The sequence below is a fragment of the Scyliorhinus canicula genome, chromosome 15 (assembly GCF_902713615.1).
Source record: "Scyliorhinus canicula chromosome 15, sScyCan1.1, whole genome shotgun sequence".
Taxonomy (NCBI): Eukaryota; Metazoa; Chordata; class Chondrichthyes; order Carcharhiniformes; family Scyliorhinidae; genus Scyliorhinus; species Scyliorhinus canicula.
In genome coordinates, this window is record NC_052160.1 from 54926297 (window position 1) to 54952563 (window position 26267).

The 26267-nt window shown below is 42.4% G+C and overlaps 1 protein-coding gene across 2 annotated transcripts in view; it reads right to left on the bottom strand.

Annotated features, from left to right (window-relative positions):
* The window catches only part of gna12a (guanine nucleotide binding protein (G protein) alpha 12a), a 133614-nt gene that overhangs the window by 17242 nt on the left and 90105 nt on the right, over positions 1–26267 (bottom strand). For both annotated transcript variants that reach the window (XR_005463388.1, XM_038819499.1), the window contains exon 3: positions 406–456. Coding sequence is in view for 1 of the 2 variants with exons in the window: in XM_038819499.1 (XP_038675427.1) it covers positions 406–456 (51 nt within the window). In the remaining variant the exon portion in view is untranslated. The remainder of the gene's footprint in view (positions 1–405; positions 457–26267) is intronic.

Here is a 26267-nt window from a genome sequence, read left to right on the forward strand (position 1 = left end):
TTGAATAAAAATACCTAGGGTGTTCTATGACTTGTGAACAATTGGCTGGCAGCTTTTCCGACAAGAATACCGTTGTACTCCAAAACTGGTTCATTGTGTGAGACTTTGCTCGGCATTTTTAAAGTGTGCTAAATTGCTACATGCCAGTCTTATGTTAAAAGATAGTGACAAATGGCTGGGAGAGAAATGCAACTGGCCCAAAAAAACACAAATAGCCAAGTCATGAGAAGGTGGACACACCAACCATCATTTCAACGTGATCTTTTCGCCCAATGATTATGCCTGCCACATTATGCAAAATTAAACTTTAAAATTGAATTTTAGACAGATAGCTAGTGTAACATTGCTTGCACAGGTAACTTCCTGATGATCTGTTTGTTAAAGTAAAAGAGGGTTTACACTCACCAACTGCCCAATCTGGTCAAGGTTATCCAGAAAATACTTCACAGATTCACCCTGTTGGCAGAAAAAAGTTTTAAGCAACATCAGTTCCAATTTCCAAAATTGATTGGAATCCATTCAGATCAGGGAATAAAGATTAACCACAATACTTCTCTTAAATCAGAGTGAACTCAAACCACACATTAAGTCATTGTTGAGTATGCTGAAAGTCCTTTTCACAAGCAAATTCAAGAGTAATATGGCAAAATCAGTGGGAAGTCTATTATTGCTGAAATCTATGCAGAAAGTACCATTCTCAGATTTCAGTCAGCAACCAGGCTATAAATTACCGCTACAACTGTTATCCCAGCTCTTCTGTTTGAATCTGAATTTTTTTTTGACAGAAGATCTAAATTTTAGTTTCTCTTTTCACCCACAGAACTTTGGTACATCCCAACCAACTCACACCTCTCAATGCAAACAAGCTACACCCGGACCACCCGATTCATCAAACGCCCACCATTTACAATAACAATAGAACATTACAGCGCAGTTCACATTACAGCGCAGTACCCATGATGCTTTTGAGCTCATTCTCATTTAAATAATGAAAAATAGTTACACAATAAACCTGTGAAAAACAATCGATTTAAATGCATTTGTGCTGAGTTAATGTAAATACCAAATCAAGAGTTTTGAAACGATTGGTGATACTGCAGCAGAAAGTCTGTTGCATCAGAAAATCTCCTGTATGGTGGCAGCGAGACTCCTTCTTGACCTCCAATCACAGATTCCCTCCCTCCTTCTGCACTGTAAATTCTATGATTCTATAATTCCTGCCCATGCCGCTTGCCCAATCACTGATGCTGTCTCTGAAGGAGCAGCAAGTGGCAGGGAAGGAATCTAGCCGGGAGATTGGGAGAAACAGAATCTGTGATTGGAGTAGTTACTGTTCACAGATTCTGTCTTTCCCACCCTCGCTGCTCCTCCAATCACAAAACTGCATGATTTTCTCATCCTCGCACTTTCAATTGTTCAGCTTCTTTTGGACTATGGAGACAGTGAATTCAAAGTCATGTTTACGGTGGAATTTCAGAATCTAAATGTCAGAAACCTACCAAACTGAAGAAACTCATCCCTGCACTTATTGTACTTTGGACATAAATATCCTAGCACGAAAGAGGCACAGTGGTTTTATGATCAGAAACAGGTCCTCTTTGGAAATCGAGAGAAATTTTAACCTGAATACAAGAGATTTGCAGTTAATATATCAACTTAGTAATGAGATCTCCCAATATTCCAGTCATACACAGGTTTCCTGCCTCACCTTTCCCATGACATTGATGCCCACTGCTTCCTACTCTTACCCCAAACTTAAAACTTCATCAACTTTGCTTGCATTTCTGCCCTTCTCTTGCCATCATATGGTTCACTCAGATTCTTTCCTTCCTTACCTTCTCTATCTCGATTTCCAAGGTTAAGCTGTTAATCAATATCTGTTATAAACCTATCAACCCTTACAGCTACCAGTATTACTTCTCCTTCCACCGTATTCCAGTTACTTATATCTCATCCATTCCAACTATGGCAGCTCCCATGCCAGTGAGTCTGATAAGTTTACATTTTTCCTCGCAGCATCAACAGTCTAAACTTTTTTAAAATATAAATTTAGAGTACCCAATTCATTTTTTCCAATTAAGGGGCAATTTAGCGTGGCCAATCCACCTATCCTGCACATCTTGGGTTGTGGGGGTGAAACCCACGCAAACACGGGGAGAATGTGCAAACTCCACACGGACAGTGACCCAGAGCCGAGATCGAACCTGGGACCTCGGCGCCGTGAGGCAGCAGGGCTAACCCACTGTGCCACCGTTTTGCCCTCAACAGACTAAACTGCTTTATAGTTACATGAGAAGTTCTTGACTAAATGCTTAATAGCATGGGTTACATATTTTTTGCATCGACTCAAGTACAATCTGCTTACTGTATGATGAACTTCTGCTGGCATTTCTGACAATTACTTAACAAGGGGCTGTAATTATAATAAAGAGCTTTACTACATCAGCAATTGCTTTAGGATAAATAGGCTGACTGAACAAATTACTCCTGCAGTGAAAACCCTGAGCAAGTGGACATCTCATTTACTCTTGCTATTATGTTGCTTTCAAACAGATACATGTAAAACTATCATGCAATTGACCAACCCATATTTTGATAAACAATTACTGGTCGCACCAGTAAATGGAAAATTTATATCTATGGAAAAAATCAGTCATTGGGGAGTTCCTGAAAAAGATAAAGTCTGACATTACAATGGCGAAACATAGTGTCAAAGACGGCACTGTGATCTGATAAGAATTCAGCAACACAATAAACTAATTCCAATAGTCATTAAACATGCATGCTTTCTATTCCTGATTCTTCGCAAACCATTTATTGCTTTAATAAACATTTGCCATTTATTCAGACACACAATAAAAGAGAAACTCGATTTTAAAAATGCATTTATGGTATATGGTTATTGTTGGCCTGCTCAAGTGGGTCAAAGCACTGATTCCACTAACTGCCCACATGCAGCAATCCTAATTTACTCCATTGACCCATATAAACCAGCAGGATGCACAGTGGGCTTCAATGACATTGTCACAGTTTGCCTGCAATGTTAACCGAAGATCTGGACAGGAAATCCTTCATGTTTTCCCTTCTTGACCTTCTTCTAAACCACTTGCTGGAGTGCCAGGGATTGTTCTTTGGGGCACATGGTGGCATCCTTCTAATAGCACTTCCCTCTGGGTTCAGACCGGAGACAGACGCTGATGAGATCCCTAGCCTCAGTATGTAAAGGGATGCTGAGTATTTTGCCATCCACCTCGGCAGGACTCTGCCATAATTAAATCCAGCTTTTTAATTTCTAAAAGGGTCATTGTATTGATGAGTGGTTTAGATGCCCAGTCTTGCGCTGCTAAAAAAGACATTTATTGTTCGGCATAATTAGAGTCTGTAAGGAGAACACGAGCAGAGTCCATTTCAGGGCCATTTCACAAGTGAAAACCCCTGACAGCCGCCTTGTTATCTTTCTACTATGTCCCAGACGGCAGGGTACAAAGAACAATACAGCACAGGAACAGGCCCTTCGGCCCTCCAAGCCTGTACCGGTCATGATACCAATCGTGTCCAAAGCCCTCGGCTCTATCCCGCTACACCCATCCTATCCATGTTGTTACATCTAACAAACACAAACAAACAAGAACTCAAAGGTCATTATCAAAAAAACTACTATAAGGAACTGCAACAAACCCTTCAAAATCGGTCCCGTTATCCAAATCTTTAGTTAGCAGGGAGGTCCCTGACTGAAGGAAAAGAAAATAGTTATAAACAATAAAAACAATAAAAACCCCACATATCTTGCGCAGCAGAAGGAAACTATATATCATAACAAACCAAACTCCACATAGTGTAAAACCCCAAATCTAAACAACTATAAGAACTCAATCACAACAAGAAAAAAAGTCAGAACAACCATGAAACCCCAACAACGTAATAATTCAACTTGCCCGTTGACAGAACCAAAAACTCAATTACGTGTCCCTTAACGAAAAAGTGCGCCACTCCCAGCTGGTCGAAGGAATAGTCTTTTCCTTCAAAGTAATTCTGAGCCGAGCTAGGTAGACCAAACCGACTTCACTCTTATACAAGGCAGCCTTGACTCCATTGACCATGGCCTTCTGCTTTGCTAGCTCTGCATCAATGTCTTTATAGAACCTGATGGACTGGCCTTCCCACTTGAAGCCACAGTGCTCCTTTGCCCATTGCAAAACCCTCTCCTTTTCCTTGAAGCTGTGAAACCTCACTATCATCGCAAGGAATGGATCTTTAGATACGGCCTCCGCTGAAGTGTACGATGAGCTCGGTCCAATTCAGGAGGGGCTGTGAATCCACTCCCACCCATGCCCAAGAAGTACTCAGTGGACGTTGGGCACTTCCATCTCTTCTGACAACTGTGTCGAAAGATATTGGGGGAGGGGGGAGCAGAAAAGTGGAGTTACAGCCAGAATCAGATCAGCTGTGATCTTGATCGAATGGCAGAGAAGGCTTGAGGGACTGAATGGTGCACCCTGTTCTTATTTCTTATGTTTTATTACTTCCCCAGTGTGCCGAAATTGGCACTAATCTGACTAATTTTTTGTCAGGTCCTCAAAATTGTGGAACTCAACTTCCTTCTTCAATTTCCTTACCTTTTTACTTAATTATTTCACCTTTGCAGATATCCCTCACGCACGTTGATCTTTAAAATACCTCCCAAGTCCAGAAATCTCTTGTTCCGAAACACTAGTTGTCCGGAATTTATTTTTTTTGGATAGAATTACCTGTTACTTCAATACCATTGGCATTTTACTAGTACTCTGGGACCGGAAACATGGAAGATACAGTAAACCAGAGGAACAAGTGTCAGAGCGACTAATTATTTTAGTGGGAGTTGGGCATCACACGGTAAAGACAAGGGTATGATATACCAGATTGCTAGTTGCAGAAATGTTGTGGTGAATGGAACGTCAAAAGCTAGACAGTTGGGATTTTGAAAGGACAGGTGTAAATAAATTGAAGAAGGTTTTCCCCAGGGACACAGAAGAAAGTGGGAGGAAAGTTAGGGGAGCAATACAAGGAAGAGAGATTAGAGATGGCCTTATTTGGGGTTGACACGATGAGGGTAACTAGGCCATGTGAACTGGCATGGGGGTTTTACATGGATAGAGATTAAGAGGTTAGGAGAGCAGCGTGATGAGTTGAAATGGCATTGAAAATCACCAGGTTGAGAATTGATTTGGTGTAGTGACTGAGGGAAGAAAGCAGTGAGGATATCTAAAAATTGTCCGGGTACTAATTGATCAATGGAGAACGATGGATTTTAAATGAGGGGTGATGGGATGAAATAAAGGAGGAAATGGTACCAGAGAAGTACAGAGACAGACCAACGGTTTGCTTTGGTGACAAAAGCTATACGCCACCGAAACAGTACAGACGTGGCAAGTGGTGAAAGTCATTGCCAAACAAGGAGACTTTATTTAGGTGGCATCAACTCTCAACAAGGTTTCTGTCAAGGCCATGATGTCAATGCAATCATCCACAATAAGCTCTTGGATGCCAAGTGAATGGACATTCTGAAGTACGATAGGGAGGGATATAGTGAGAGATGATCCAGTGGCAAAGCGCCTTGGGAGTAGTCAATGGAACAGTGAGGAGGTAGGAAAGATTAGCTCCAGTCAGCATGCAGGGCAGAATGATCAGCGAGAAATTAGGGTAGAGCTGTTGGGATTTCTGCTCATAAAAGACATGGTAGAGTGCCCTGATGGGCCTTTTGGAGGATGTTCAGGGAGGTGCAGAGAGAAGCTTGAGGCTTACCCAAGAGGAAGTTAAGCCTGGGACAGTGCCAAGACAGCAGCAAGGTTGAGGAGCGCAGTAGGAATTGTGAGGGCTGAGTACCTGAGGGTAGAAATGAATGGAGGCTTGACGACAGGATAGAAGGGTCGAGAAAGGGTAAAGAAGACAAACAAACGCAAAAACAACCATTGGTTAGCCATTATACACAATGCATAAATTAATTAAATACAAATAACCTGATAAATATATTCACAAGTTCTTCTAGTGTATTTGTTTGGAATATGGATAGGCAACCTCAAATAGGATTAAATCAACTATGGTTATTGGAGACACCTTATTGTCTGTGCTCAACATTTTCCTACAGAGAGAAATGTCAAATTGTGAACTTCTAGTTGTGGATAATTACGGAGAACAAAGGTGGAGCACCCTGGAACTATCAGCAGTAGTACGAAAACAAGAAAAATTATTTTAAATCTGAAATTTGAAAAGTTAAGATTGCTAGACCCCATTTTGACATGGATTGGTTTTTGAAGCGAACCACATTCTGGTGGGTTAACATAAAATTCTCCTGAACATTCCCATTTGTTCACCTAGCAACTTTTTAAAAACTACCATCCCAAGAAGTCTACAGTGATAATCAAAGATGGAAGAAATGCTCTGACCCAAAAGGAAACATCAGACCAATATCTTTCGGTACGATTTGAAAATAGAAGAACTTTAGGTAATTCAACATGGTTATTTCCCAAAAGGTGAAATGGAATAAAAAAGTTGGAAGATGTTCTCACGATTATCATGGTATTCAAAGTCTTAACAAATGTTAACATTACTCTGAGCTGCTTATGGAAAATGCGTCCAATCCCTCAACATGGTCATGAGCTGCTGTGAATATTTTGCTTGTGGCTATCGGTCTCAAACTTTAATGAGCACTTTCCGGCAGTTCTACTCTTGCCTTTTTGTTCCCCAAAACAGCTGGTTCTGGTTGCTCTATAGAAGTTAATAACAACTTGTTTCTTGGGTTCATTCTATGTCCTTGAAAAGGAAGAGCACAAAACTAGCCACATCAAGAGCACTGAAATATCTGGCCCTGCCTTGAATTTAGCTTTTAACACACCAGGACACCATCATACTGCAGATGAATAACTTGAAACATGACGGTGTAAACTTTACACTGTCAGCCAAACCAAAATTTTCCAATGAATCTCATCAAGTTGAGGCTTGTACATCCCGCACCAGAGAAAATAGAATAGAATACCCCGTGCAGAAGGAGGCCATTTGGCCCATCGGGTCTGCACCGACCCTTTGCATGAGCACTCTATCCATGCCTTCTCCCCTGTATCCCGTAACCTAACCTGCACACTAAAGGAATTTAGCATGGCCAATCCACCTAACCTGCACATCTTTGGACTGTGGGAGGAAACCAAAACACCCTGGGGAAATCCACGCAGACACTGGGAAAACATACAAGTCACCCAAGGCTGTAATTGAATCTGAGTCGAAAGGGACAATGCTGGAAAATCTCAGCAAGTCAGAAACCCAGGGAAACTTGGTGCTAATGGCCACAGAAACCAAGGGGAAAGAGTGCTAATGGCAGTCCCCAGAAAGGACAAAAGATGTGAACGGTCAAACAGCAGGGAAACTAACATGAGAGGATGAACTGTTGGTGTGGGGGGAGGGGAAGGGGGAAGCAAAGAGGAGAAAGGTGCTGGAAAGGTGCAGGATAGAAATAAATGGTAAAAGCCGGTTAAAATGAAATAAAAACAAATGGGTCGAGGTGGGGCTGATCATCTGAAGTTGTTGAATTCGATGTTCAGGCCGGAAGGCTGTAAAGTCCCTAACCGGAAGATGAGATGTTGTTCCTCCAGTTTGCGTTGCGCTTCACTGGAACATTGCAGCAGGCCAAGAACAGACATGTGGGCATGGGAGCAGGGTGTTTTGTTAAAATGGCAAGCAACAGGAAGGTCAGGATCCTGAATGCGCACAGACAGAAGATGCTCAGCAAAGTGATCACCCAGTCTGCGTTTTGTCTCTCCGATATAGAGGAGACCACATTGGGAGCAGCGAATGCAATAGACCAGATTGAAAGAGGTGCAAGTGAAACACTGCTTAACCTGGAATGAGTGTTTTGTGCCTGGAATGTTAAGCATGGAAGAGGTAAAGGGGCAGGTGTTAAACCTTCTGCGATTGCATGGGAAGCTGCCATGGGTGATGGACAGTGGCGGACTGGCTAGGGTGTCAGCTTGCCTGATGGCAAGTGGGCCCCTGATGAAGTGGGGACCCTATATCAAATAAAAATGCAATAAAGAAACAAACACAGACAACTGTTTTAGTAATAAAAAGGAATAAGAAAAAAAAGAGAACAGGACACAAATAAGCAGTGCATGAAAAGGAACAAAGCAGGGGAGGTAGTGGAAGGATGTGGAATAGGGGTGCCCGGGTCGGGCATAATTAAGGAAATTCCATGTTTTCAGCAAGAGTGTGTGAATTTAAAGATACAGTTACAATTCGTGATTTGAGATGGTCAGCAACTTCAAAGGATATCAAGCAGTAGTCTTGGTTCAGCCGGTACATCGGTCCGGGGCCCGGAGAGCCAAGAAGGGGCCCATGAATCTCTGAAGGGCCCTTAAAAATTATAATTAATTAGATAAATAAATCTCCAACTTCTTTCCTGAGATTCGTATTCTAACTTAATAAAATATAATTGTTTTTAAAAAGAGCAATACCAAATAAAAATGCAATAAACAAACAAACAAATAATCACTCCGTGTATGAAGGAACGAAGCAGTGTTAAACGGATGTGAAATGGAGTGGAGGGGGACTGGGGGGGGGGGGGGGGGGGGGGTGGTTCATCCGGGTCGGACATAGTTGGAAATCCACGTTTTCAGCAAGAGTGTGTGAATTTAAAGATAAAGTTACAGTTCGTGATTTGAGATGGTCGGCAACTTGAAAGGATATCAAGCAGTACATAGGGTCGTGAGGTCACCGAAAAGGAGAAGCGGTACCTTTGACCGTGAATCATGAGGTCAAAGATATTGAAGTGATAAGCCATGATCGGTAAACTCAAAGGGTTGCGACTTGTAACACTACTCTGGTATCAAACTGGACATGTTAATTTTGGTCGTGGAACCATTCTTAATGTCTTACTATAGTCGGACCAAACTTCTAAGTTTCAACAGTTGTCTCAGTTGCTTGCTGGTGTGACCACTGGACAGTGGATTGTCTCCTCTTCTGAAGCTGCATAGGCCACAGTAGTATTGACCAATGAACATAGCCTATTGAAGTGTAAGTAAGTTATTTTATATTTTTTATCAAGTAGGGGTTTATCTGGCGTTCCTTCAAGTTATTCTTGCAATCATCAATATTCATTTTTCCCAATGTGGGCTATTTTTAATTAAGTTTTTATTTCAGGAATATTACCCCAACCAACATGGAAAAGAAAAAGCATAAATCTGGGTCACTAAAACGCAAAGAACAAAAGAACCAGAAAGGAAGGAATCAGCCAAGCGATGCAGGCCTATTACAGAGTTTATAATACCACAAGCACAATCCACATCAATATCCAGTTCTGCAACAAATAATCAGGAAGCAAGAAACAATGCTCATGGTGATGATGCAATGACATGCGAGTTACAAAAACAGAGAAGAGCTACTTTGAATGTAGAGACAAAACAAGTGCATCAATTACTAATCAACCCAGGCCCAATATTTCTTCTGGCTTCCTTGTTCCGGTATCTGTACTGCCTGTAGTTGCAACATCTGAACACATAGCTTCAACTAGTGACAGGGAATCATATATTCCTTCAAGCATAAATGACTTGGTTTCTGAAGCACATCCTGTAAATGAACCTATGCAAGAAAATGAAAGATCAATTACTGGAATCTTCTAATATCCATCACGAGCAAAGCTAAAACAGTTTTTTGCTGAACATCCACTTCAGCCACTTGATGATCTGCCATTTGATGCTCGTTTGTATGAGAGGAAAATTATGAATGACTCAGTCCCAAGAAAATGGCTAACATATAACCAAGAAAATAGATGCTTATATTGTTCATACTGCTTAGCCTTTGAGTTTCACAACACTTGTAATCCTTTGTACGTGGCTTTAGTGACTACAGGTGTATTAGCCAGAGCTTGACTTTACATGAATCGACAACAACACGTGTCAGAAATGCTCAGCAAAATATCAGTGTGGTTAATGATGGCACCTTAGATAAATTTTTTGCAGCATCACTAATTAAAAGGAAAGAAGTATTGAAGCAGAGAAGTATTGTCATGAGGATTATAGACATCATAAAGATGTTAGGACTTCCTTTTCGAGGTCACAGAAATGAATCGGCCTACAATCTAGATAATGAGGTTCTGAATCATGGCAATTTTTTAGCTACAGTGCAGTTGATGGCAACATATGACCCCATTATGGCAGCTCACGTTTCTGCAGTGCAAAACAAGTCTAAACAAAGAATCAAACGATTAGAGCAACAAGGAAAGGCTCAAAGTAAAGGCCGTGGCGGACTTGTTACATACCTGAGTAAAACAACTATAAACATGTTAATCAAAATTATGAAGAATATGATACAAGAAAGAATTAGTCATGAAGTTTCTCAAGCAAAATATTATTCTATTCAGGTTGATTCAACACAAGATAATTCATCCATCGATCAGTTTAGCATTATTATTCGGTATGTGCTTAAAGGTATTATCTATGAGCGACTACTTTCAGTTGTGCCAAGTAATGATGGTACAGGACAGGGACTTTTTGATCTATTGATTGAAACATTACAGCATCTTAAAATTGACCCCCAAAAATGTTTATCTGATAGCACAGATGGCGCTGCAAGCTACCATGGCAAGTATAATGGTTTACAAAGTAAAATTGCTGATGTGGCTGATCAACATGTTCATATATGGTGTTATGCCCATGTCTTGAATTTGGTGATAACTGAAACAACAAAATGTTGTGTGCCTGCAGTTTCCTTTTTCAATTTGCTCCAGAATATAGCAACTTTTGTGAAAGCATCATACAAGAGAATGGCCGTATGGATAGAAGTTGTTGGAAAACATCTAGGACAAGAAAAAATGAAACGATTAAAGCTAATTGGTGAGACGAGATGGTCAGGAAAATCCAATGCAGCAACAACTATATTTGGACATTTTGATAATGCCGCTGCCAGTACTTTCGTAAATCTATTGACATGCTTATCAATGATACAAGATTCAGAAAAGTTTGATGCAAAAACAAAACATGAAGCAAATGTTTTACTTCAAAGTCTTCTAAAGTTTGAAACCATATCGACAGCATTTACTTACTTGTATATATTTGAAACTACAACCCCGTTATCAAGTTATCTACGGACAAGTGGTTTAGATATGTTTACTGCATGGAGTTTGGTAGATTCAGCTACAACAAAGTTGAAGGAACAGACAAGAATATTTAATAACGTTCACAGCAAGGCTTTGGAATTTATAAATAAATGTAATGACAGGATTTCACAGATGAATATGGATGAAAATCAAACATTGGAAATTGATGCGTTGGAAACAGCATTGCCAGTTAAGAGGCAGAGGAAGAAGAAAAGAATGGCAGATGAGCTTATTGATGATGAAAGAAATTCCTCAGATTCTCTAGCTGATTTTCGAGTAAATGTGTTTAACCTAATAATGGATCGCATTGTCCAGTCACTAGAATCACGCTTTGTACAACACAAACAGTTGTATAAAGATTTGTCCTGCTTGGACCCAGCAAACTTTAAAACTATTGCAGAGAAGGACCTTGAAGATGAAGCATTGGAAGGTATTATTAAGCTGTTTCCACAAATCAGCAAAGATCAAGTAATATTGGAATTGTTTTCTTTTGCTTCAAACTTTGATGTATTAAAGCTATTGCTTAATGATGGTGAGAATATGGATTCCAGTTGCAACAATTGTAAAATTGGCAGCACTTGCCCATCTGGCATCCAACAGACTTCATGACAAGGCATATGATAACCTTTATGAACCTTTATGAAGTCATCTGCACACTATCAGTTACTCAAGTCTAATGTGAGAGGACATTTTAGAACATAGAACATAGAACAGTACAGCACAGAACAGGCCCTTCGGCCCTCGATGTTGTGCCGAGCAATGATCATCCTACTCAAACCTCAAAGCTAAAGATCATAAAGACAAGGTTAAGAAATTCGCTGTCTGAGGAGAATTTGGAATCATACATGTTGCTATCCATTGAAAAGGAATTATTTGGTGATTTGGATGCAGAAGCTATTATTGGCAGATTCGCACAATCATCTAGCGAACACAAACGATTGCTCTTAATATAGTGGACTGCATGCAATGCTCTATTGCGCTTTTGAACTATCTGTTAATGTGTAAATTGTGCAGTAAACTATTTAAAAATATCAACCAATTACTTAAAATTAAAAAAATAAATAAAATTCAATTATAACATTCTGTATTTACATTTGGTATCTACTGGCAGTAATATGTACAGTACATGTACACTAATTACTAAGAAATACACATTTTTTCCATAAACATTTTAATTGTACCTTTTTTCCATATGTATTTTTTGAAAATTTTATTTATTCGTTATGAAAATTAAATGATAGCATTGTAGTTGTGGGTGGGCCCCCTTTGTCTCCTGGCAACCAATATTTTTAGACCCAGTCCGCCACTGGTGATGGGAGAGGTACTGGGTACGCTGGAGGAGTGGACTAGATTATCTCGGAGGGAACGGTCTCTGCGGAATGCTGACAGAGGGAGTGAAGGGAAGATGTGTTTGGTGGTGGCATCACGCTGGAGTTGGCGAAAATGGCGGAGGATTATGCTTTGCATACGGAGGCTAGTGGGATGAAATGTGAGAACGAGGGGGACTCTATCCTTGTTCTGGGAGGGAGTGGAGGGGGCGAGGGTAGTGGCGCGGGAGATGGACCGCACGCTATTGAGGGCCCTGTCCACAACTGCAGGTGGGAAATCACGGTCGAGGAAGAAGGAACACATTTTCGAAGCACCATTTTGGAAAGTAGCATCGTCAGAACAAATGCGACGGAGGTGACGGAGTTGAAAGAAAGGGATGGAGTCCTTACAGGGTGTAGGGTGTGAAGGGCTGTAGTCCAAATAGCTGTGGGAGTCAGTGGGCTTGTAGCGGATATTAGTGGATAGTCTATTGCCGGAAATGGAGACAGAAAGATCAAGGAAAGGAAGGGAAGTGTCTGAGATTGTCCAGGTGAAAGTGATGGAGGGGTGGAAACTGGAAGCGAAGTTGATGACATTTTTCAGGTCCGGGCGAGAGCATGACGCGGCACCAAAATAGTCATCAATGTATCGGTAAAGAAGTTGTGGCAGGGGGCCCGGATAGGCCTGGAATAAGTAATGTTCCACATACCCCATAAAAAGGCAAGTGTAGCTAGGACCCATGCGGGTACCCATTGCTACACCTTTGATTTGGAGAAAGTGAGATGAGTTAAAGGAGAAATTGTTGAGAGATAGAACGAGTTCAGCCAGGCAGAGGAGGGTGGTGGTGGATGGGAATTGTCCGGGTCTCTTTTCGAGAAAGAAGCGAAGGGCTCTCAGGTCATCCTGGTGTGGGATGGAGGTGTAGAGGGATTGCACATCCATGGTGAATAGAATGCGATTAGGGCCCACGAATTGGAAGCTGTCAATATGACGCAGGGCATCAGATGAATCCCGGATATAGGTGGGGAAGGAATGGACAAGAGGAGTGAGGATGGAGTCGAGATAAGAGGAAATAAGTTCGGTGGGGCAGGAACATGCAGACACAATGGGCCTGCTGGGACAGTCCTTTTGTGGATTTTGGGAAGTAGGTAAAAGCGGGCTGTCCGGGGTTGGGGGACTATGAGGTTGGAAGCCGTAGGGGGAAGGCATCTGGAAGAAATGAGGTCACTAATGGTGTTGGAGATAATGGCTTGATGTTCAGTTGTCTGGTCATGGTCCAGGGGGAGGTAAGAGGAAGTATTGGAGAGTTTTGCTCAGCCTCTGCGAGGTAGAGGTCAGTGCGGCAGATGACAACTACACCCCCTTTGTCGGCAGGTTTGATGACAAAGTCGGGGTTAGACCTGACAAAGTGAAGAGCAGAAAGTTCAGAAGGAGCGAGGTTGGAATGGGCGAGGGGGGCAGAAAAATTAAGACGGCCAATGTCCCGTCGACAATGAAAAGATCAAGGGCAGGTAATTGTCCCGGCCCGGGGGGGTGGTCCACTTGGAGGCAGAATGTTGGAGGCACATGAAGGGATCAGTGGAAAGGGGTGAGGATTCTTGCCCAAAGAAGTGGGCACGGAGACGAAGGCGACGAAAGAAGAGTTCAACATCATGTCGAGCCTGGAACTCATTGAGGTGGGGACGTAAGGGTACAAAGCAGAGTCGTTTGCTGAGAACAGCACGCTCAGCCACAGAGAGGGGAAGGTCAGAGGGTATGGTGAACACGCAGCAAAGGCTGGGATTGGGAGAAATGGGGTACGAGGGATTGGGACTGGTGGAAGGCCTGGGATGGGCAGTGGTGTTGATATTGGGAGAAATGGAGTACGAGGGATTAAGACTGGTGGAGGGCCTGGGATGGGCAGTGGTGTTGATACTGGGAGAAATGGAGTACGAGGGATTGGGACTGGTGGCGGGCCTGGGATGGGCAGTGGTGTTGATACTGGGAGAAATGGAGTACGAGGGATTGGGACTGGTGGCGGGCCTGGGATGGGCAGTGGTGTTGATACTGGGAGAAATGGAGTACGAGGGATTGGGACTGGTGGCGGGCCTGGGATGGGCAGTGGTGTTGATACTGGGAGAAATGGAGTACGAGGGATTGGGACTGGTGGCGGGCCTGGGATGGGCAGTGGTGTTGATACTGGGAGAACTGGAGTACGAGGGATTGGGACTGGTGGCGGGCCTGGGATGGGCAGTGGTGTTGATACTGGGAGAACTGGAGTACGAGGGATTGGGACTGGTGGAGGGTCTGGGATGGGCTGTGGTGTTGATGAGTTGTTGAAGCTTGCGTTCCTTACCATCTCTGGGGACTGCCATTAGCACTCTATCCCCTTAGTTTCTGCGGCCATTAGCACCAAGTTTCCCTGGGTTTCTGTGGCTATGACTCATCTTTCATTCTCACTCCACAGTATAAATATTTCCCACTCTCTGTCTATTAGCTTTGACAAAGAGTCATCGGACTCAAAACGTTACCTCTTTTCTCTCCCTACAGATTCTGCCAGACTTGCTGAGATTTTCCAGCATTGTCCCTTTCGTTTCAGATTCCAGCATCCGCAGTAATTTGCTTTTATTAATTAAATCTGGGTCCCTGATGCTGTGAGGCAAAAGGGCTAACCATTGTGCCACCCCATGCTAGATACATCATTGTACTTTGTTCCACTATTAGTTTTTTGGGATAGAATCTCTACAGCACATAAGGAGGCTAATTGGCCCATTGAGTTTGCAGCGACCTTCAGAAAGAGCACCCCATATAGGCTCCCATATATTCTATGGTGAAAGGGGAAAGAGCACCCCATAGTCCCCTCTCTATCCTTTTTTTTCTTCTTTTAAAATAAATTTAAAGTACTCAATTGTTTTTCCAATTAAGAGGCAATTTAGCGTGGTCAATCTACATAGCCTGTAGATACATAGAACATACAGTGCAGAAGGAGGCCGTTCGGCCCATCGCGTCTGCACCGACTCACTTAAGCCCTCACTTCCACCCTATCCCCGTAACCCAACTCTAAGGGCAATTTTTCATGGACAATCCACCTAACCTGCACATCTTTGCACTGTGGGAGGAAACCGGTTCACCGGGAGGGAAACCCACGCAGACACTGGGAGACGTACAGACTCCAAACAGACAGACACCCAGCAGGGAATCGAACCCGAGACCCTGGCGCTGTGATGCCACAGTGCTAGCCACGAGTGCTACCGTGCTGCCCATCTTTGGATTTGTGGAGGGAAAATGTCCAAACTCCACATGGACAGTGACCCGGGCCGGGATCGAACAAGGGTCCTCGGAACCGTGGGGCAGCTGTGCCCTACGGCCATACTAGTCTAAAAACGCCCGATCCCGTCTGATCTCGGAAGCTAAGCAGACTCAGGCCTGGTTAGTACTTATTTCTAGAGGCTGGTTTAGCACACGGCTAAATCGCTGGCTTTGAAAGCAGAACAAGGCAGGCCAGCAGCACGGTTCAATTCCCCTACCAGCCTCCCTGAACAGGTGCCGGAATGTGGCGACTAGGGGCTTTTCACAGTAACTTCATTTGAAGGCTACTTGTGACAATAAGCAATTTTCTTTCTTTTCTTTTCAGTGCTAACCACTGCATCACCATGCCATCCCTGGCCCCTTTCTATCCAAGGGGAAGGCGGAAAGTGATTATGAAGACAACTAAATAAAATTTTACGAACGATAGAACTATCCCTTTCCTGTACAAACTGCTTGTCTGAGAGAACATATGTCAATGTTTTAAATATATTTAAGGAACATGCTGAAAAACAAAACATGTACCTGGGGCCCTGGATCTCCACCTTTAAACAAAGTAAAGATAGTTCGAGTACATAAACCTCTGATAAGAAGCATGGATCACATTTGTTAACAGATCAGCATCTTAGTTAGATTTTGAAAATTAATAAAAATATGACAAACTGTGTTAAGCTAAGTTGCCATTTATGGACAATGTTGTTGAATCGACCATCTTAACTAAGATGAAAATATTTGTCAAAACTTGGCCAATGGTACGACCTGTTCCAATTCATTTCTTTTTTAAAAAAATCAAAATGTTGCTTCCTGAACATTTAAGAGTGATTAAGTCAGCTTTTAGCTATAGTTCATGTTCTTGCCAAAATACAGCTCTCGTGTTTCATATTCCAAACCACAATAGTTACGAAAAATTTAGAAAAGGCATGCATTGCATTCGGAAATGATCATTTCTCAGAATGCCAATAAAAGTGAAGCACAGTCAAAAGGTGAATATCTTCAATTCAAACATAATGCTGACTTTAGAATAGTTTGGCAGAGGGCAGCACGGTGGCCTAGTGGTTAGCACAAACGCCTCACGGCACTGAGGTCCTAGGTTCGATCCCGGCTCTGGGTCACTGTCCGTGTGGAGTTTGCACGTTCTCCCCGTGTCTGCGTGGGTTTCGCCCCCGCAACCCAAAAATGTGCAGAGTAGGTGGATTGGCCACGCTAAATTGCCCCTTAATTGGAAAGAATAATTGGCTAATCTAAATTTATAAAAAAAAAAAGAAGAATAGCTTGGCAGGGTGGCATGATGGCACAGCCACACATTGCTGAAGACCCGGGTTCGATCCCTGCCCCGGGTCACTGTCCATTTGGAATTTGCACATTCTCCCCGTGACTGCGTGGGTTGCACCTAGGGTCTGGTTTAGCACAGTGGGCTAAACAGCTGGCTTGTAATGCAGAACAATTCCCGTGCCAGCCTCCCCGAACTGGAGCCCGAATGTGGCGACTAGGGGTTTTTCACAGTAACTTCATTGAAGCCTACTTGTGACAATAAGCGATAATTATTATATTACCCCCACAACCCAAAGATGTGCTGGGTAGGTGGATTGGCCATGCTAAATTGCCCCTTAATTGGAAAGAAGAATTGGGTACTTTAAATTTATTTTATAAAAAAGACTGGTTTGGCAGCTTTTGTTGTAAATACTAATTTCAGTCAAGTAAATATTTAATTGTCTTGCAGCCTTAAGATGACTACCAGTAATTTGCAGCAATTCCAGACAAAGAGTACATCTCTGCAAAGTCTAAACTGCTAGTTCATCTTAATCTCGTGAAAAATGTGGAAGAAAGAAATGAGCATTTCTTATTCTCCATCAATGCCATTTAAAAGGATTACAAAATAATGTGCCCAAGTGCAATTATAAGTTAGTAACCTAAGACAGAGAGGAAAACTTAAGTACAACAACGCTCATTCATATAATGCCTCGGATATGGAAAACAAATAGCACAAGGTTCTTCACAGATGGATTCCAAGCTGAAAGCAATACCAGAAGTAACCAAAGGTTTGGTCAACGATTTGGGTCTATGTGAGGGCCATAAATTGAAGGGCAGAGTAGGATGAGTTTAGGGTGGAGATTCAATTTTGGGGTCTCAGCAGCAAAATGCATGGTTACGAATGGTAGGACAAAGTTAAGAGATGGATGTCAGGAGCACTGACAACCATGTTAAGAACTGCAGAGGCCATGCAACTGTGAGTGTGCTGCAGTCTCAACAGAGGATAGGAGTTGCGATTAGGTCCATTTTAGCTTGCTGCTGGGACAGAAACCTGGCTCCAGAGATTCAAGTGTGGAATTGTGGGGAAAGAGTGGCAATACACTCAAGGACTTTGCTGAGGAATAACAGTTTAGAGTTAAGATGGTGCTTGGCATGGAGAAGATTCAAAAGGTTGCTAAAAAAAAAAAGGAACAACAGTAGGAAGGGAAGGGAAAGGAAACAGGTACCGAAATAGGTGCCCAACATCAGGAAATAATATCCGAGAAGGCAGCATCGGGTAGCATGGAAAGACAGAAGGATAAATTGGGTGGCCAGCAGTTGAAGGGGAATGGGGTCAAGGGATCATTTCACAGACAAGATCATGGTAGCACAGTGGTTAGAACCGTTGCTTCACAGCTCCAGGGTCCCAGGTTCGATTCCCGGCTTGGGTCACTGATTGTGCGGAGTCTGCACGTTCTCCCCATGTCTGCGTGGGTTTCCTCCGGGTGCTCTGGTTTCATCCCACAGTCCAAAAATGTGCAGGTTAGGTGGATTGGCCGTGCTAAATTTCCCTTTGTGGCCAAAAAAAAAGACAGGTGGGCTTTCTGGGTTACGGGGATAGGGTGGAGGTGTGGGCTTAAGTAGGGTATTCGTTCCAAGGGCTGGTGTAGAATCGATGGGCCGCATGGCCTCCTTCTGCACTCTAAATTCTATGAATACCTGGAAAGGGTAGAATATAGGAAAGAAAACTAAAGAAGGATATGGGCTCATGAGGAGGTGACCCTGTTGATAAAATTCATTTGGTGGGCAAAAAGGAGGAGTTGAGAAGGACAGAACACAGGCAGCTCAACAAATGGCATCAACCTTACAGAAAAAGCCCAGAACCTTCTTGCGTCTTGTTGGGAGTTACAGGGTGGAGAAAGCAGTGGATAACACGTAAGTGGAGGAGACGCCGGAGGTTACATTTTTCTCCAGCATAAGCCTGGATTAACCAATTGCTTTGGCAGAGGAGAACAAGGCCAACCTGATCCAGCGACACAATACTAAAACACTTATTTTTCACATATACTCACACCGGTGCTATTTGGATTGGAGGGAATGAAGTTATGGGTCATAAATAAGGAACAATGAGAATGTAATTCATAACATTCAACTAAATCCCTAGAATGGAATGCAGCCTTGTAAACTTGTAAATGTCGACAAGGGGGACTCGAGTCATGTGCAGGTAGCATTGTGGATAGCACAATCGCTTCACAGCTCCAGGGTCCCAGGTTCGATTCCGGCTTGGGTCACTGTCTGTGCGGAGTCTGCGCATCCTCCCCGTGTGTGCGTGGGTTTCCTCCGGGTGCTCCGGTTTCCTCCCACAGTCCAAAGATGTGCAGGTTAGGTGGATTGGCCATGATAAATTGTCCTTAGTGTTCAAAATTTCCCTTAGTGTTGGGTGGGGTTACTAGGTTATGGGGATAGGGTGGAGGTGTTAACCTTGGGTAGGGTGCTCTTTCCAGGAGCCGGTGCAGACTCGATGGGCCGAATGGCCTCCTTCTGCACTGTAAATACTATCTATGTAAATACCAGCTGGTCAGTAATATGATGGAGTGCATCAACCATGATAGGCCGCCAGTCTGTCAAATTTTCTGAAGTGAACAACTCTATTTCATTGGATAATATCAAGTCTTTTGTGCCTTCCCAAAATTAAGGGCTCATTTAAAACAAAATGTGTAAGGTTTTTGTAAATTAAGTGTTTCCATCCCCATGCAGGTTTTTAAAAAAATACTGCAATGAAACTTATATGTGCATCTAGGTTTTTTAAAAATACAGAGGTTGATGTGGGTTATGACTATTAATAAAGGGTTTGTGGTGCCCAACCTTTTGGGGTACTATTGGGTGGCCAATGTGTCAATGGTGCGTAAATGGGTGATGGAGGGGGGAGGGGCGGCGTGGAAAAGAATTGTGATGACGTCATGTAGAGGTACGAGCCTGGGTGCCATGGCAACGGCGCCGTTGCCGCTCTCCCCTAAGAGGTTTACCACGAGCCCGGTGGTGGCGGCGACCCTAAGAATCTGGGGACAGTGGAGACGGCATAGGGGGGAAACAGGGGGCTCATTGGAGGCTCCATTGGGTGGCAATCATCGGTTCATCCCAGGGAACAGGGATGGGGGATTTAGGGGGTGGCAAAGGGTGGGCATCAGTAAATTGAGGGACCTGTTTATTGGCGGGAGGTTTGTGGGCCTGGGGGAACTGGAGGATAAATTTGAGCTTCCCCAAGGGAACATGTTCAGATACTTGCCGGTAAAGGCGTTTGCTAGGCGACAGGTAGAGGGATTCCCTTTGCTGCCCTCACGGGGGACGATGGACAGAGTGCTTTCAGGGGTGTGGGTCGGAGAGGGGAAGGTGTCTGACATCTATAAGGTAATGCAGGAGGTGGAGGAGTCATCAGTGGAAGAGCTGAAGGCTAAATGGGAGGAGGAACTTGGGGAGCAGATAGAGGACGGGACTTGGGCGGATGCCTTGGGGAGAGTCAACTCTTCCTCCTCATGTGCGAGGCTTAGTCTCATCCAATTTAAGGTGCTGCACCGGGCCCACATGTCCGGGACTAGGATGAGTAGGTTCTTTGGGGGTGAGGACAGGTGCACCAGATGTTCGGGGAGTCCAGCGAACCATGCCCATATGTTCTGGGCATGCCCAACACTGGAAGAATTCTGGAAGGGGGTGGCGGGGACGGTGTCGAGGGTGGTTGGATCCAGGGTCAAACCAGGGTGGGGACTCGCGATTTTTGGAGTTGCGGTAGAGCCGGAGTGCAGGAGGCGAAAGAGGCCGGTGTCCTGGCCTTTGCGTCCCTAGTAGCCCGACGAAGGATCTTGCTGCAGTGGAAGGATGCAAGGCCCCCAAGTGTGGAGACCTGGATCAGTGACATGGCGGGATTTATAAAATTGAAAAGGGTCAAATTTGCCCTGAGAGGATCAATACAAGGGTTCTATAAACGATGGCAGCCTTTGGGGGGGTGTTCCTTATTGTAGTTTCTATTATGTAACTTAATTTTGTGTTCATTTGAGTTGTTGTTAAAATGCTGTGTTGTTCATGGAGGTGGGGGCGAATGTTTATGATTGGTAATATTATTGTTATTTTTGGTATTTTATTATGGTTCGTTGTTGTTGTATAAATTCAAAATTTTTCAATAAAAATTATTAAAAATAAATAAATAAAGGGTTTGTGGCTGTACTGAGAATAAAGGTTTTGTCAGTAGCTTCAGAACACAGAGCACTGGCTAGGATTAATAGTCCTAAGACAATATGACTATTTATAAGCGATTTATTTTGAGTACTTTATGCAAGTTAACCGGTGTTACATTTTACAGAAACAAGCAGCCTGTTGTAAGTTTACTCTAGGATTTCATAAATTTGAAATATAATGGAGCTACAGTGCTAGATGAATGACTGCACCACTTCACTATAGCCCTCCCCAGCTCATCCTCCAGCAATACTATCTATATTTTTTAATATAAAAGTTTAGAGTGCCCAATTTTTTTTCCAATTAAGAAGCAATTTAGCATGGACAATTCACCCTGCACATCTTTAGGGTTGTGGGGGTGAGACCCAAACAGACACGGGGGGATTGTGTAAACTCCACACGGACAGTGACCCAGGATCAAACCCAGGTCCTCGGCGCTGAGGCAGCAGTGCTAACCACTGTGCCACCAGCAGCACTACTATCTGAATAGAAATAAACACCATCTCAGTTTATAATCAGGATGTTTTTGCAAATGTGACCTGCCTCCAATTTTTGGAGCACAATTATGACAGTACTCTACGAGCATACACATACTTGTTGCTAAGTACAAACCAATTTTATAGGTAAAGAGTGTGCTTTATTCCCTTAGTTACAATATTTCATCTTCATTTCATCGAAGAAGCCACCATCAACAGTCCCAGTACTAGAAGCCGAGTACAGAGCACTGTTATTTCGTAACCAAGAGATAAACCACACTACAACATCATCAGTCCGGAACTACACTTAGGGCTAAACATTTTCGAATAGTTAAACATTCTCTCATAGTCAAAAGGAACATTGGAGTCATGATTATGCTTGACATATAAACATAATAATCACTTCAACTCACCTTTATTGTATCTTGTGGCAAGATGGATCTACTGACACAACAAAACCATATCCGAGTTTATACCAAATACAGCTAACACAAAGTGGTGTGATGGTGTGAATATAGAACAGTGCAAACAGAATTATTCACAAAACTACAATTAAAAGAGATGACAGCGTGGAATCTCAAAACCTGCAACAGAAAAGCATAACCGAACTTGCTTCAATACACCTTAAAGTGAAACTATTTATGAAAGCTTGTTTTCTGCACAGGGAAACTAGGTGCAATCTGGTGAGTGTGCGCTGCGGTGTCTGGTCAAAATAAACAGAGCAATTAAGTCATAACTTTGAAATTATTTTTGGCCAACATAAGAAGCTGCCTGTTTTAAGTGGTAGGATGGATTAGAACATGGAATGCATCTTGACAAGTGGCTATCAAAATAACACCAGTCATATTATTTAATAGGGTTGATTATTAGGTTCGGGTTCAACCATTAAGCAGGATACTGGCTGAGCTAATTTGCTACCTTATGTTCTAAAATGTATATGTTTTGTTCAGGTCTCTTTAAATTAGCTCCGTGGAACCATTTTTCAACTGGATTAGGAAGCAACCATCTTAGCAATTGAAGCCAAACACATGGAAGTATCCACTGCATGTCAGACCCCACTAGTGAGGGGTTACTATATAACTAGATGAAGGGTGTACATGAGGCATGCCTAAAAATGTCATTTTCAAATAGGGAACACAGTTTTGTAATGTAATTAAAGTTTAAACAGCAAACATATATTCTAGCTTATAATTTTCCAAAACAGTTAACAAAACCAAAATGCTCAATAATTTAGAGGTAACCAGGACTCTCTACACGTTGCAAATTACAGGGTGGGAGCACTCGATGTTTGAGCTCACTGGCACATAATTAACCATCATTAGTTGAAGTACTGACTCAATTCTCTCTACTTATTTTACTGGCTTTGCATGCACATGGATATGTATGGTTGCTGCTGTAATGGTGTCACTAGTTTTCACTGCACGGGGTCTCATGCAGCTGACAGCAACCCAAAAGTAAATTTAGATTTGCTGCCAGGAAGATGTTTTTTAAAAAGCTGCTACCAATATGAAAGCAGCTCTTGGATGCAGAGATTTATTTTCAACCTATATCATGCACAGAGACTTTATTTGTCATTATATCTGGCCAACAATTTAGACAAAGTCAGAAAAAGTTTTGCACCATTCAAGCCAGCTCAGCTCTGAATGTGGACATTTGTGGAACCTCTACTGCGCAAAACAGATGTTAGCCAGTTGTTTAGCCACTTATGCTATAACAGGGCTAATCCAAATAAGTCCTTTGAAAATAAGCGTGAGAAAATGAAAAATGTGGCCAAAATTACATCTTGCACAAGAACCGTCATCGATCGATTAAAGAACACTAACACCCACTTTTAATATCCCCAAATGGATGTCAGGTGGTTAATAAAAAAGCATCAGTCACAGTAAGACCAGTATACCTTCAGAGCAACACAAGCGCAGTGGGACAAATGGCCTCTTTCTGAACTGCAAGATTCTACAGCATAGAGATACAAATTGTTCACACTTCAAAAACTATATTTGTCAAAGTCAAAAATTAATATATGAAATGAAGTCTAAAATTAAAATAAGGACTAAATTGAAACATGGTTTCTAGCACTGATTCACAGATTTTATCCTGAGACTGGGAATTTAAACTTAGACAAAATCTCATTACGTTTCAAGCAACAGTGTCAGCTCCATTTCTAGTCTTATTTGTTTCAGCCGTAAGCACGGCATTGTTCAAAATTCAGGGGTTAAACGGCGGTTACATAACATACAAATCTCTATCTCAGAATTACTGAGATCATCCAGATCCGAAAGGTAAAAAGAACATGCAAAAGCTAGCACCATTGCAAAACAGTGAGAGAAAGGCTTGAATACAAGATTCCCTTCCTGACAGGCCAACATTTTTCTCCCAGACAAATAATAGTAGTACAACAGTCAGAATCTTAATACAACCTGGCAAGCTTTTAAACAGAGTCGATCTCCAGAGCCACGAGTGAAGCAACAGGAAATGTAATTATGGCTTTGACTCACTGACTAACTTGATGAATCTAGGCTAACCATAAAAGGATGCAACAACCATCACAAAACACAATAAATGTCCAAAGCTGACCCAATCTCAAATCAGGAGACTCATTTCTACTTTCTGATTTTACAACAGTTCTGGGGTAGAATGTCTCTCAAGTCACGCAATCAACTTCTCAGCCTCAGTACTTGAAGCAACAAATACAAAAAACTACTTTAACTACAATATAGAAATAGGGTGTACTACAGGTAATATCTCAGGATATCAAGAAAATCAAAGCAGACTCTTAATATTGACAAATTAGCTGTTTTCTGAACATATGGCCAAGTGCCCACAAATTAGCACCAAAACAATTTTATGATAGCCATAATTACTCAATTCCTTTCGAATCAACAGTTCGCAGGTGTGGTCGGAAGATGCTATGATGCATCTTGGAAGATTAAGAGAACGCAGCTCCAAAATCCTCCAACAAAATTTGGTTTTCCAATGAAACTTCCTAACTTAAGAAAGGACGTGCAATTAAGTTACTGTGAAAATCCCCTAGTTGCTACACTCCGGTGCCTTTTTGGGTACACAGAGGGAGAATTCAGAATGTCCAATTCATCTAACATCATGTCTATCGGGATTTGTGACAGGAAGTTTTTCGGGACTTGTGAGAGGAAACCGGAGCATCCGGAGGAAACCCACACAGACACGGGGAGAATGTGCAGACTCTGCACAGTCAGTAACCCAAGCCAGGAATTGAACCTGGGATCCTGGTGCTGTGAAGCAACAGTGCTAACCACTATGCTACCGTTAAATCTACAGGAGATGTTAATCACCAAGAAATGTAATCCTGACAATTTTAAAAGGAGGCTTTCAGGTGACATCAAGGACAGCTTATTGTAGCCTTTTTTAGTGAGAAGTTTTGATTTTAAGGTTTTCAGAATATTCAGAAATCCTATATTAAAAAAAAACACTTCCAAAAAAGATAACAAATTTCACTGCAAATGCTTTTGTGGGTCTTTGCAGAACGCTGTAACCAAGCACAGTGCAATACATCCCAGATTAATCTACTTACTTTATAGTTTTAAAATCATCGGAGTAATCTGAAATTGATGGAAAGAAACCTCAGGTTGAGTGTCTGTAATACCAGCTCAACAGTGAAATTTAAAATCTGCTTCACAAATTCTAGTTCTGAATACATTCAATGCCTTCACTTAAAGTTTGTTCCAAATCCCATTGGAAAATAAAGCAGGTTAATCCAGAAGTTGCTTATGAAAACCTTTTCACAAGGATGCAAACACGGTTGGAAAATAGTAATCAAATCTTAACACCGAGTGGAATTAATGAACATGCAGAAACTATAGTCTGATTTCAAGTCTTTAAAATACTCCTTCCAATTAATTATTTTTTAGTAATGTATGTGCTATTGTATGGTGCTCTGTGCAATTTGTACAACACTGATCACATCTTCCAACAATGGCTCAAAGAACTTCACATGAAATTACTTTGAAGTTGAATAGTAACCATCATTGGCTGTCCCTCGATAAAAGGGTGACATCTCAGGATGTGGAGATGCCGGCATTGGACTGGGGTGAGCACAGTAAGAAGTTTTACAACACCATGTTAAAGTCCAACAGGTTTGTTTTGAATCACAAGCTATTGAGGCACTGCTCCTTTCTCAGGTACTTATATATAGACAAAGTCAAATATGCAAGACGATACTTTGAATGCGAGTTCTTCTCAGGGTCATGAGTTTCTGCCTTGGGACTTCATGTGCCTGAACAAGTTGATTTTTAAAAACATTTAGACTATCCAATTATTTTTTTCCAATTAAGGGGCAATTTAGTGTGGCCAATCCACCTAACCAGCACATCTTTTGAGTTGTGGGGGTGAAACCACGCAGACACGGGGAGAATGTGCAATTCCACATGGACAGTGACCCAGGGCCGAGATTTGAACCCGGGTCCTCAGTGCCGTAGTCCCAGTGCTATCCACTGTGCCACCGTGCTACCCTTGAACAAGTTGATTTTAGACACGCATGTCTTTGCTCTACTTTGGGGCAGGGTAGTGGGATCCCAAGTGCAGGATTTTCTTCTGTTTCTTTCCTTCTCTGCTTCATCATGATTTTGTCATTCTGAATGAATGGCAGC